We start from the raw sequence: 11906 nt of genomic DNA, 5'->3' as shown, positions 1-11906 counted from the left end.
AAACAAAATATATCCTTTTTGAAACAAGGTCTCTCCTGTAGCTCAGTCTGGCCTTGAATTTAAAAGAATGACCTGGAACTTCTGCTCCTCCTGCTTCCTCCTCCAAAGTGCTTTCATTACAAGGATTATGTACACAGTGCTGAGACTAACCAGGGCTTGGTGCATGCTGGACATGCATTCAGCTGTTTAACTGCAGAAGTTTCTGTGCACCGAATATGTATGAAGATGCCCTTGCAGACTAGAGGGCATCAGATCTGGAACTGGAGTTACAGAAGGTTGTAAGCCACCTGATGGAAGTTCCCTGATTAGGGAACTAATCTGGGTCCCTCTACAAGGGCAGTAAGCACTCTTAACCACTAAGCCATGGCTCCAGCTTAACTATTCCTTCTCTTGATGAGTAGTATCCAGCTTTCAAAACCTTCCCCTGGAACCAAAAGCGCAGTCTTTAAAATGCAAAGCTAAATGTCATTCTCTTTATAACTGTTTCAACCTTTCCTAAATTTCCAGGCACTTATTTTAACTATCAGAAAGGATGAGCAAAAGAAACCAGTTCATAAAGAAGGAAAAATCTATGAACACATTTCATGAATAAAATTCCCAAATCTATAGGATTTAGGAGATAAAAATTTCTTAGGATTTAGATTGTCAAGATGTGATCTGGGACCTTGACTTTGTCCATCTCCCTGCCTTCTCTTATCTGTAGAATGGACTTTTCCGGAGACTGGATAAGATGTGCTTCTGTAAATGACTGGCTGTAGAAGCCGGTTGGGGAATTTAGACCTTCCATTATTAAATTAGACATTATAAACGAGTGCTACTCTTTTGGAACGTTTCTGCATTTTGTTTTGGCCCAAGATGGCCTCAAACTCAGAGCTCCACCTCTCTCTGCCTCCTGAGTGCTGAAATGAAAGATGGATGAGTGACAAATGCCTGGCCCTTGCAAGTTATTTGTAATAAAATGTAACAATTACTTTGTAAAAAAACTTAAAGTGTTCATTTAATTTCAAATATGGTAAATAGCAATATATAATCCCATATTAAGTATTTTTTAGTTTCAGAACCACTTGATTCCAAATTTATGATTAGAGAAGTACTTGCTTCTTACCATAGTAATCTCGAATACTCCACAAATCTCTCCCATGGCAGTTAGAGGACAAGTAATCAATAGGCCTGGTAAAGTGGCTGCTATCACATACCTCTAATCTATAGATAAATCTGAAGCCAGACTATGACAACGTATGTAAGATGGCAGGAAAAACAAAACAAACCTTAAAAGATTAAAAACAAACCACTGTTGTCCTTAACTATATCGTCTTTTCCTCAGAGATTCCTTCAGCCGAATGAGCCTTCGAAAAATGGAGCTCTAAAATGCACACTTGTTCTGTTCATCTGAAAAGAACCACGTATTCAACGTTGAGTGTGAGGTCTATTGAAAAATAGGACTTGGATGCCATTCTGGAAGCAATAGCATTGATTTACTCTGAAGAATGTGCTCCCAGATGCAGGCTGTTACATGTGAGGCTTGTGGCCGTGGTTTCTAACCTTCTGGTAACATGCTGTCATCTTAAAAACAAAAAGTTTTAATGATTCAAAGGTACAGTACACATTTACAATTATTTATACCATAGCTAATGTTAAATTTATTTACTTTTAAGTTCTTATTTTTTAATTTATATTACCATTTATAGATTCATTCATTTTTGAACCATTTTAAATGTAGTAATGCTTATTTTAAAGGTACTATTAAATATGTGAATGTTTACACTAATTTTAATGAGTGGGATTTTATTTTCTTTATTACAGTGGGAAAAAAATGAATTGTTTAGAAACTGGTTCTAAACTGGCATCAAACCACCCCAAATTAGGTAGTGGTGGCAGATATCCCTCACCCCCAAAAACCTGTTAAGAACTACCAGAAACAGTGTTTAATAAAACATTCATATAAATAGGTATATACCAGAATCTAATGCCAGTGACATGCTAGTGACAGCAGTTTCACTTCTTTTTTGTTTTTTGAGACAGGCTGTTCTAGAACTCACTCTATAGACCAAGCTGGCCTTGAACTCAGAAATCTGCCTGCCTCTGCCTCCCAAGTGCTGGGATTAAAGGCGTGTCACTACTGCCCAGCCAGCTTCATCTTTTTGAGTCATTTTATAGTATCAACTATATAAGTATATACATATATTTTTAAATATACTTATATATATAAAGTATAGTTAACAGTTTGAACCGACTTCTGTGCCTCAAATTTATCATTTTACTTATTGAACCATTAACTAGAAATCTACTTTAAGGCTACTTGATATCACTTAAGGTAACACCAAGCTGGGGCTTCACTGATTTTAATCCACCAATGAGAAGCTGCATGGCTTTACAGTATAAATTAGTTGCTGTCATCAAAATAATTAACTTAAACATGAAAAAGGTACACAGAAAAGTTAATGTTTTTCATTCTTGGCACAATCCCCCTTGAATATCCATGGTCTCTGAAATGTCTCAAACTTTTAGGTGATACTGTGGCTTACAAAACAGCAACAACCTCTAGAGCCACTTGGAATGGCATTCTTTCCTCCCTTTGGTGGGCTGTGGGGTGGCAAAGGGGGTATCCGTTAGGGGAAAGACAGAGTGAATACCTGTCGGTTCTCATCTGGTTACCTGAACTGTTTGACATCTCAGTGATAGAATGAAGGACTTTTAAGAGTTATGTAAGTATAATTTAGCTATGCAATACTGGTTATTTTCTCATGAGTTGCAATGGAGATTTCTTACTCCATTTTGTTACACTTACTGATAATGTTTTCTAAAAATAACCTTTCTTGCCTCAGGAATCTCTACAGCTCTAATAGCACAGGGTGGTTTTTTTTTTGTTTTTTGGGCTTTTTTTTTTGGTTTTTTTGAGACAGGGTTTCTCTGTGTAGCCCTGGCTGTCCTGGAACTCACTCTAGTCCAGGCTGCCCTCAAACTCAGAAATCTGCCTGCCTCTGCCTCCCAAGTGCTGGGATTAAAGGCGTGCACCACCACGCATGGCTAGGATGGTTATTTTTAAAAGTTCTACTAGTGATTCTAAAGGGAAGGTACAAAGACGCATTATCTAATTCCCACCACACTGTCTGTGAAGAAATGTTAATAAGCAACCTTTCCACTGAAATGGAATATTACTCCAGTAGCATTTGTATATTTATTCAGCTGAATGCCCCTTGATAAGTTCTATAACATGACTTAAAATTAAGTAAGGATGTATTAAAGTAGGTTCTCCTCTGAAAGTTTTTCACCTCTGCTCTACTGCTGAGTATTAAAGGTAATTTATTAATAACTCCACTTTGCTTAAAATATACATTTAAAAAAAATCACACATTTGTACACATGGTTGTTAAACAGTTTAAATTTTATTGACCTCCCAGTTTTTAAAAAAAGTTAAAGGTCACACCTCTAAGTTGATGTACTATGTACAGATCATGCAGAATGAGTATGAAGAGATACAAATTAGTCATGCCAAAAAGACTGACTAGAGTCATCTTCATAAATACATATAAAATTCTTATGAAGATAGAGGGGATTGCCAGATTTTCTGAGACACTTTCTAAAGTTATTCAAGGCACAAAATATACACCATTGTGAATATACATATTCTAGACCTTGTGCCTCTGATACAGTCCAAAGATTTGGCTTCATGACTATTATAAAACTAAATATACTGAATGAGATTGTTTCTTGGGTGAAAAAGCCAGACCTATAAACATCAAGTAGATAATTACTCCAAAATATGGAGAATACAAATACAAGCACTTTATTTTAAAAAGCAAACACAAAAGATCATGTAAATCCAAAGTGTTAACTCTTTCAAGCTTCCATTTTGGATCATTTAGAATCTACACAAGTTTGTTCCCAGCTTATCCATCACTAGTCTCTACTAAGGAAAATGATTCTAAAAATTAACATGGTTTTCAGTATTTAAAATCTCACTATTTATATAAAAGCCTAGAGAGACCAATAATATCCAATAGCTTCAAAAGATAAACTAAAGACTCTTAGATGTAATAACTTTACCAATGTCTGTCCAGGTCTGTTTAATATTTACAGGGAAAATATACTCACTATAATTTCTTATAAAATAGCAAGTAGGGAGTAGATGTAGGAGATGTAGAAGGGGAAAGAGAATTCAGAAAGTCTTTCTCTTCTGTAACTTTTACTTCAGAATCATCAAAAAGCAACCACTTCCCCTCGTACTCCTTTAAACTTTGCACTACATAGGAAATTTTGTTCTCAAGTCCATTCATGTTAATGCCTGTTTGGTCACTGGATTCCTTGTTCCTGTCAGATTCGTGGGTCCCATTAGTATCATTAGTTTCAGAATTTCTATTGTCAGTGAATGGTGTCCCAGCCACCTTATCAGGATTAGACACTTTGTTGTACAGCTCATAATCTGCTTTGCTCTTTTGTCCTCCAAGAAGTCCAATACCTTCTACATTTTTTTTGTTCAAAACTTTACTTGGCTGGGCATTTCCACCAACTCTAATCGATACTTCATCATCATAATTTTCAGCCATCCCCCTTGCTTCCTCCTCATTCAGTGGCTCTGGCTTACCTATTTCACACATCTGGTCAACCACAAAATTCCCCTTATCGAGTTCTAGACTGTTAAGGTCAGTGACTTTAACTGATGCAGTATAGTGCCCACTACTAATAGTAATGCCACTGTGCATCACAACAGCAAATAATCCATAGCTGTCATTAGTCGGCTTTGTGCTCCATTCTTCTAGTGACAGTTTAAGAGGAGTCAGTAAAGGAGTGTTGATCTTGGAAAGTCCACCACCATAACAATCAAACCTTTGAAAGGAAAAAAAGGTTTCCTGTAATTCTGTTTTACACACAATGTTAAACTAAGTAATAAGTCCTTAATGTTTAGTTATGAGCAAAAAAAGCAGAATAAGACTTCAATTTTGAGAAAAATGCATACACAAAAATATTAAAATAGAACCTAGGTATAACAGTGCACACATTTAGTCCTGGCACTTGAGAGGCAGAGGTAGGTGGACCTCTTGAGTTCAAGGCCAACCTGGTCTACATAGCAAATTCCAGGCCATCCAGGGCTACTCAGTGAGGCACTCTTTAAAAAAAAAAAAAAAAAATTAACTGATGTTTGGGTGCTTTAGTGCAAAGTACATTTTCTTCATTCTTTTATTAGATTTGTACATTAGGAAATTAGCATTTTTAATTTTAAAAGACCTAACATTTGAAGCCAAAATCCTCTATACGTTATTTTATTTTTGGTCTAAATAATATATATTTAAATGACTAAACAAAAGACCATACATCACTTTGATGACCACATGTGAGAACTACAAGGAGGCTCAAACTTCAAACAAGTCAATAAATGCAGAAACCATGAAGTATATAATAGCATGTCAGAAAAGACAGATTATTCAAAACAGCCATTTTTAATTTTTATATCTATTTTTAAAAGCTCTTGGACAAATCCTCAACTATAAAATTTCCCAAAGTTTTCAGAGATGAGTTGGATTTCCTAACTTTCCTTTAAAACTGAAATTTTTGCTTCCTGACCCCCACCCCCCATGTCAGGCATGGTGACTCACACATGCAATCCTAGCTTGAGTCTGAGACAGGAGGCCAGCTATGTCTATGACAGTGAAACACTATCTCAGAGAAGGAAGGAGGGGAGGGATAAATTATGGATTTTTCAGCTGGGCATGGTAGCACACGCCTTTAATCCCAGCACTTAGGAAGCAGAGGCAAGTGAAGCTTTGAGTTCAAGGCCAACCTGGTCCACACGGAGAAACACTGTCTTAGAAATAAATTTTGAAAAGAAAAAATTACTCCATTTTAGTCAGTTCCACTGAAGCAGACTTCTAATATTAGCACCTACAGAATAAATATGAAAAGATATTTGAGAACTGTACTGGGTTTTCTGGTGCTGTAGTTCAAAACCTTATCTTTGGTAGACAAGCACACTGAGCTCTACCAGCTCCAAAAGAGCAGATATGTATTTATGCCTAATGAACCTGCTTACTTCACTTGGCACAGCTCTGTAGACAAAGCCACTGTCTCCCTCAGTTTATTCACAATACTCACTCCAAGCCACTAGCAGCAAAGCACTTCAGATGAATAGTGATAACTTCAGGCATTTTATCAAACAAGAGACTTCGCTCTGCTTCTGTATAATGATGGCAATTCTCACAGAAATATTTATCCTCTCCTACAATTCTCTCCACTGAAGCAAACTGTGAAATTGCCCATCTCAAGGTCTTCATTTCTGTTTTTGGCTCTGGAGAAACTGTAAAACAGAATTGTTCACTCATAAATATCTTTCAGACATTGACCATTCAGTTTCAAATAACTGATCCCCAACATCTAAATACTTAGTATTAGCCACCAAAGTAAACAGACAGACAGACAGACACACCAAAAGCCAGATAAGCCCAGTCTCAAGTCAGTCGCTAGTCTCATTATTCCTCAAGACACTTCCATGCTTTTTATAACTTACATTGAACACAGTAGCTTAAGTAGTAATTTAAAATGACTTCAATTAGTAAAATATTAAGGTCTCGGATGTTAAAGTATTTCATTTTTTCCATTACAATTTCATAAGTAAATGGTGCTCAGAACAAGAAGGACGCTCACACAGGCTCCCCCATGCACTTACTTTCAGAGCTCTCCTCGACTTTGGAAAGCTCATCTTCTTGCACTGGAACACTAATATCCTGAAAATCTTCCCTTCTTTCTGTTAAGCTTTCACATTCCAAACAACGAGTCCTCAATACTAGCTGACCTTGAAACAGTTTCTCTACTAGCTCAAAACCAATCTGCTCGGCACCTGAAATGAGAATGGGAAAGTGTTGATACAGAGCGGCTTTTCAGTAGAGCCCCAGTTCATCAATTCACCAAAGTAGATCATGGACACAACACCACACACCTGTTTTCATAGCTTACTAAGCAGTGCATTATTCGTGAAATGCAAATTTCCTACCAAAAATTTTTTAAATATGAATTACTATCTTTAGAGCATAGTCAGCTGTGTCTTTAACGTGCTCCCTAAAGACATGTCCTTATAAAACTACCCCAGAGAAACAAAGCTTTTGGAGCAACCAGCAACCACATTAACTACAGATTTCCCTAAGATGAATGAATACACATGTAAACAAAACCAAGCAAAACAATGATATCCCAGGTCTAAGATTCACTGAAATCAGTTTCCCTTGAGTTCATGTCATACTGCATAGACAAAAGGCGGGAAAAAACACAACTTTCCCATTAAAAATGTTTCGAATTGCCCAAGTTTAGAAACCATCAAATAAAATTACCCTAATAACAATAGCACTACATAATGCATGCTCACAAACTCAAGTACAATGCTGTGGTAAATTAGCTTCTCAAAACAAAATCTTAGGGGCTGGAGAGATGGCACAGCGGTTGGAAGAGCACCAGCTGTACTTCAAAAGGTCATGAGTTCAATTCCCAGCAACCACATGGTGGCTGACAACCATCAGTAATTGGATCTAGTGCCCTCTTCTGGTGCGTCTGAAGACAGTGACAGCATACTTGTATATATATAAAACAAGATCTTAAACCTTGTCTACTTCTGTAACCCTAATAGCCTCACAAGTCAACCAAGTGACTACACTGACCCTTGTTTATGGACTGAGCCTCACTACTATCCACAGGTGTGCCGCTTCTTCCTGGAGATTCAGGTCCACCATTAACTGTGTTGTCGCTTCCATACTTCTCCAAGTCCTCTTCAACATCACCCTCGTTTTCTTTAGGTTGTCCTTTGGAGCGCTGGTTGGTTGTTATTTTCCCAAGACTACAAAACTTGGAAAGAATGCTGGGTTGCTTAGTGGATGGCTTTAACCAGTTAATTTTAACTTTTGATTTCTTCTGTGAGGGCTTTGCACTCTCACTGTCAGAAGCACACTTGGGGATGACTTTAGGAGCGACCTCTAGTGTGTCTCCAGTAGCTTTTCTTTTTGATCTGGTTTGTCTCTGGTTTTCTTCCAATGGCTGGGACTCCCTGGACAATTTAACCTTTTTCTTCATGTTACCCGATTCACTGTCACTTTTTCTTTTCCAGCTTCCTTTTGGGAGTTGTTCTTTAAAGTCCTCCAAATTCCTTATATTGTCAGTCTCTGTGCTGTTAATTCCACTTATTTCCTCTTTCTGAAGAGATTTTTCTTCAACCTTGCTGGATAATTCAGCCAAGTTTTTAATTTCTTCTTTTTTTAGGAGCTGGCATGTTTCTTGAATGTTTCCCAGAATACACTGTAGCACTTCCTGTGCATCATGCTGTAGAAATCCTTCATACATAGGGTTGAGTTCCCTATGAATAAAAAGGCTCATTTTAGCTAATTCTAGTTTTGTTTAGTAACAGAGAAAATTTTTCTATTAACTATTTTAAATATCCAAATGCATTCTACTAATTTGAAACCTCTTACCTAAATTTACAGTTGAAAATAAAAACAAATTTGACCATTATTTATGGTATTATCATATAATACCACCACCCTCTTCAACATATTGTGAGTAACTAATACTGACAGTGTTTTACCATATACCAGTAGCACTTTTAACAAAGGTAAATGTCTTGTGCCTACATCTATGCAAAAACTGAATTAAAAGACTTTATAAGGCTTCACAAAAATTTTTATTATGTTTGTGTGTGTGTGCTTGCACATTCACAAAGGCTCCCATGTGTGTACATGTTTATTTTTAAGCACATTCAAGTATTTGGAATGTGCAGTTTTTATGCATGACACATTTTGTATACAGATCTACAAGTTGTAATCTGAAATTCTTTAGGACCACGTGTTTAGGACTTCTCACTCGGTCTATAGGACACTGTTTCAGATCATGCTTACTTCCTTTAGGTTGTCCTTTGCAGCACTGTTTGGTTGCTATTTTCCCCAACCGAGAACTTGAAAAGAATGCTTAGTGGCAGGCTTTCACCACTTTATTTTAACTTTTGATTTCTTTTGTGACTTACATTCACGATCAGAAACACACTTGGAGCCTTAGCATGTACAAGTCTAGGGTTTCAATCCTCAGAATCCTATCATAAAAATGAGTAAATCTGTTAATACCTGGGCTTTTCCGCTAGAGACTGATTTGGTGTGAAGCCCATATACCTGTATTTTTGTTTGTTTGCTTCTTGTTTTTCAAGACAAGGTTTCTCTGTGTAGCCCTGGCTGTCCTGGAACAAGAGATTAACCTGTCTGCCTCCCAAGTCCTGGGATTAAAGGCATACGCCAGCGCCACTACCCAGCGCTGGTTTTTATTGTTTTTTTTTTGGTTGGTTGGTTGGTTTTGGTTTTTGTTTTTTTCGAGACAGGGTTTCTGTGTAGCCCTGGCTGTCCTGGAACTCACTCTGTAGACCAGGCTGGCCTCGAACTCAGAAATCCGCCTGCCTCTGCCTCCCAAGTGCTGGAATTAAAGGTGTGTGCCACCATTGCCTAGCCGTATTTTTTTTTTAAAGAGTGCAGTATGCCCCATAAGTTAAAGTGTGAATCATCTATATGTAGGCCAGTGCTCTAATCAAACATGAGTCTTATGACAGAAAATGTATTATTTCACTTCAGGAATGCTAAGAGTAAATAATATAAATAGGCTAATATAAATTTGAATGTAATTTAGTATCCTTTAATTTTAAAAATTGGTTTGAAAGCCTCTGGGTATAAAAGGCTGTGAGCTGGAGCTACAAATGTCTTGCCATTTATTCCTATTTGTTCTTATATCACCCTCTTCTAAAGACAGAAACAAATAGATAAAGAATTGTAAAATTGTGTTAGAGCCTATACCTGAGTGTGTTAAGCAGTCGTCTTGGCTGTGTAGCAAGCTCATCTGTATATTTCTCTGGATTTAAGAGAAAACTAGCCTGAAGCTGTTCAACTGAAATTATTAAGGACTGTAAACTGCATATAAGCTCGTAACTTGCCAAAGGGTCTTCTTTGCAGCTTCCCTATCAAGAAAAAAAAACAAAACATAATTTACAAACAGTAAATAAGTGCCTCTTTCCTTCTTGGTCTCACTGAACAATACAGCATTTCTAAATTTAATTTCAGTACAGCAAAAATTCTCTTAGTCACTCAAGTCAACTTTTTTCCTTCAGTTTTGTTTTTTTTTTTTTTTTTTTTTTTTTTTTTTTTTTTTTTTTTTTTTTTTTTTTTTTTAGTTGCTTTCTATATATACATGATTTTCTAGTCAGTTTTCTTTTAACTTATTTACTTGTAATTGAAGCTAGGGGGTATGGCTCAATGGTAGAGTTTCACTTGTATATGTAAGACAATAAATTCTGTCTCAAAAAAACCTTAATGTCAATTACCATAGAGTGAATAATAACCTGGTAATCCAGTAAGACACTTGTGATTGTGAGGGACAAGTGACAAGTCTAGTTAACAATGCATAAAACACTACACAAGGCTATGAATAATCTAGACAATATACAGTTCTGAAAAACTTAACAGAAATAATCAGTCACCATAGTCTTAAACTCTCCTGAGACTCTATTACCTATTATTTAACAAATAAATGTAATTCTTCCCATTAGTTTCTTGTTGCATGTGTGTTGGGGACGTGGGGGTTGTTGAGACAGAGTTTCAGTGTGTAGCCCTATCTAGCCAAGAAATCACTAATTATGGAGATAAGCCAGGCTTAGCTGCCTCCCAAGTGCTGGAATTAAATGTGTACATCACTACGCATGGCCTTTTCTCTATTTTATTTTGCTTTTTAAATTATTTTCTTAATCTTTTTACCTTATCCTTCTGATTAGAGTCATCCTTCAGAGCTTCTTTCTTCCTTGAAATAATATTAAATAAGTGCTTCACTCCAGTCTTAAAGCCAGGGCAAAAGTATAACACCTACAAAAAGGACATTGTTTTACTACTGAGGAAACAATGCACCTAAAATCACTAATGTCTTCTGTAGGGCATGTTTAATGTCTATTACCTAAAACTGACCATAAGACCCTCTTCTCTACCCCACCAATAACAGCCCACTGATCCCTCCGCAGCACTCAGCTCTGAACCTAGGCAGTATTAGCAAGATTAAGATTAGCAGGACAAAAACCAACAAAATTTTAATAGCACACAAAATAATAAGTTTTTAAGTGGACATAGCACCAGGAATCAAGCAGTGAAAAGAAAAGTTGTGCATCTTTTCCTTAACCAATCTACCCAATTTCAGTATCTTACCTTTATTTTTTTTCTTACCCAAAGGAAGTAATGTGCAGTTTTGAGTATTATCATACAGAGTCTATTTTGGTTTATTTACAACTTATGAAGAAAGTATGGACAAAGCCATTCAATAACCTATAATTTTCAGAAACATTCAACATTACATCACATTACCTGAAGAATACTGTTCAGATAACAAGTATTGCCAAGGTTATTCAGTCCCACAAATGGTAACAAGTTTTCTCTCTTCTCACAGCTTACTGGTGAGGACTGTGCAGCAGGAACAACTTGATCACTGTTAATATAGAGGGAAGAAAAAGTATAAAGATGTGGCATCTTACAGTAGAAATCCTCCTTCCCTAAACTTAGTATTTTCCCAGTAGAGATATGATCACTGAGCTGTACACCCAGCCCTGAACCATTGGTCAGACATGCACGGAGTAAGATCTACTGTTAGTTACCCCACAGACTGCCCTACCATAGACTCCAGCTAGAGCAATTTGGAATATTCACTTTTATTCTCTATATTTTAATATAAAAATTGCTTTGTTGTAAGGAATTCACAAGTAAAAACATCATGCAGCTAGATTAAAGTAGCCACTCAAACAAACCCTTGTCCAGTCCTATAGGACAGCCATTCTGAAGCCATGGAGTTCCATTAAGAGCTTTATACATCTACTCTCAATTACATTTTTGTGCACTTATCTACCATAAAGGGGCGGGGGG

At 36.7% G+C, this 11906-nt stretch overlaps 2 protein-coding genes across 9 annotated transcripts in view; one reads left to right on the top strand and one right to left on the bottom strand.

The window, feature by feature from the left end:
- Dock7 (dedicator of cytokinesis 7) overlaps nucleotides 1-1768 on the top strand; it is a 206303-nt gene extending 204535 nt beyond the window's left edge. For 6 of the 7 annotated variants that reach the window (XM_031377915.1, XM_031377919.1, XM_031377916.1 and 3 more), the window contains one exon: nucleotides 1325-1768. In XM_031377915.1, the coding sequence (XP_031233775.1) occupies nucleotides 1325-1367 (43 nt within the window). In that variant the 3' untranslated portion in view covers nucleotides 1368-1768. The remainder of the gene's footprint in view (nucleotides 1-1324) is intronic. The other variant, XM_031377918.1, reaches the window with a different exon arrangement.
- Nucleotides 1769-3367: 1599 nt separating this feature from the next.
- Nucleotides 3368-11906, bottom strand: part of Usp1 (ubiquitin specific peptidase 1) — a 12429-nt gene continuing 3890 nt past the window's right edge. For both annotated transcript variants that reach the window (XM_031377911.1, XM_031377912.1), the window contains 7 exons: nucleotides 11355-11475; nucleotides 10761-10865; nucleotides 9807-9967; nucleotides 7644-8332; nucleotides 6662-6832; nucleotides 6091-6292; nucleotides 3368-4827 (listed from right to left, as the gene is read on the bottom strand). In XM_031377911.1, the coding sequence (XP_031233771.1) occupies nucleotides 4095-4827; nucleotides 6091-6292; nucleotides 6662-6832; nucleotides 7644-8332; nucleotides 9807-9967; nucleotides 10761-10865; nucleotides 11355-11475 (2182 nt within the window). In that variant the 3' untranslated portion in view covers nucleotides 3368-4094. The remainder of the gene's footprint in view (nucleotides 4828-6090; nucleotides 6293-6661; nucleotides 6833-7643; nucleotides 8333-9806; nucleotides 9968-10760; nucleotides 10866-11354; nucleotides 11476-11906) is intronic.

This window comes from Mastomys coucha, unplaced genomic scaffold, assembly GCF_008632895.1.
Source record: "Mastomys coucha isolate ucsf_1 unplaced genomic scaffold, UCSF_Mcou_1 pScaffold18, whole genome shotgun sequence".
NCBI lineage: Eukaryota > Metazoa > Chordata > Mammalia > Rodentia > Muridae > Mastomys > Mastomys coucha.
Note: the sequence above shows the minus strand (reverse complement) of the source record. Positions and strands in the feature narration are given on the sequence as shown.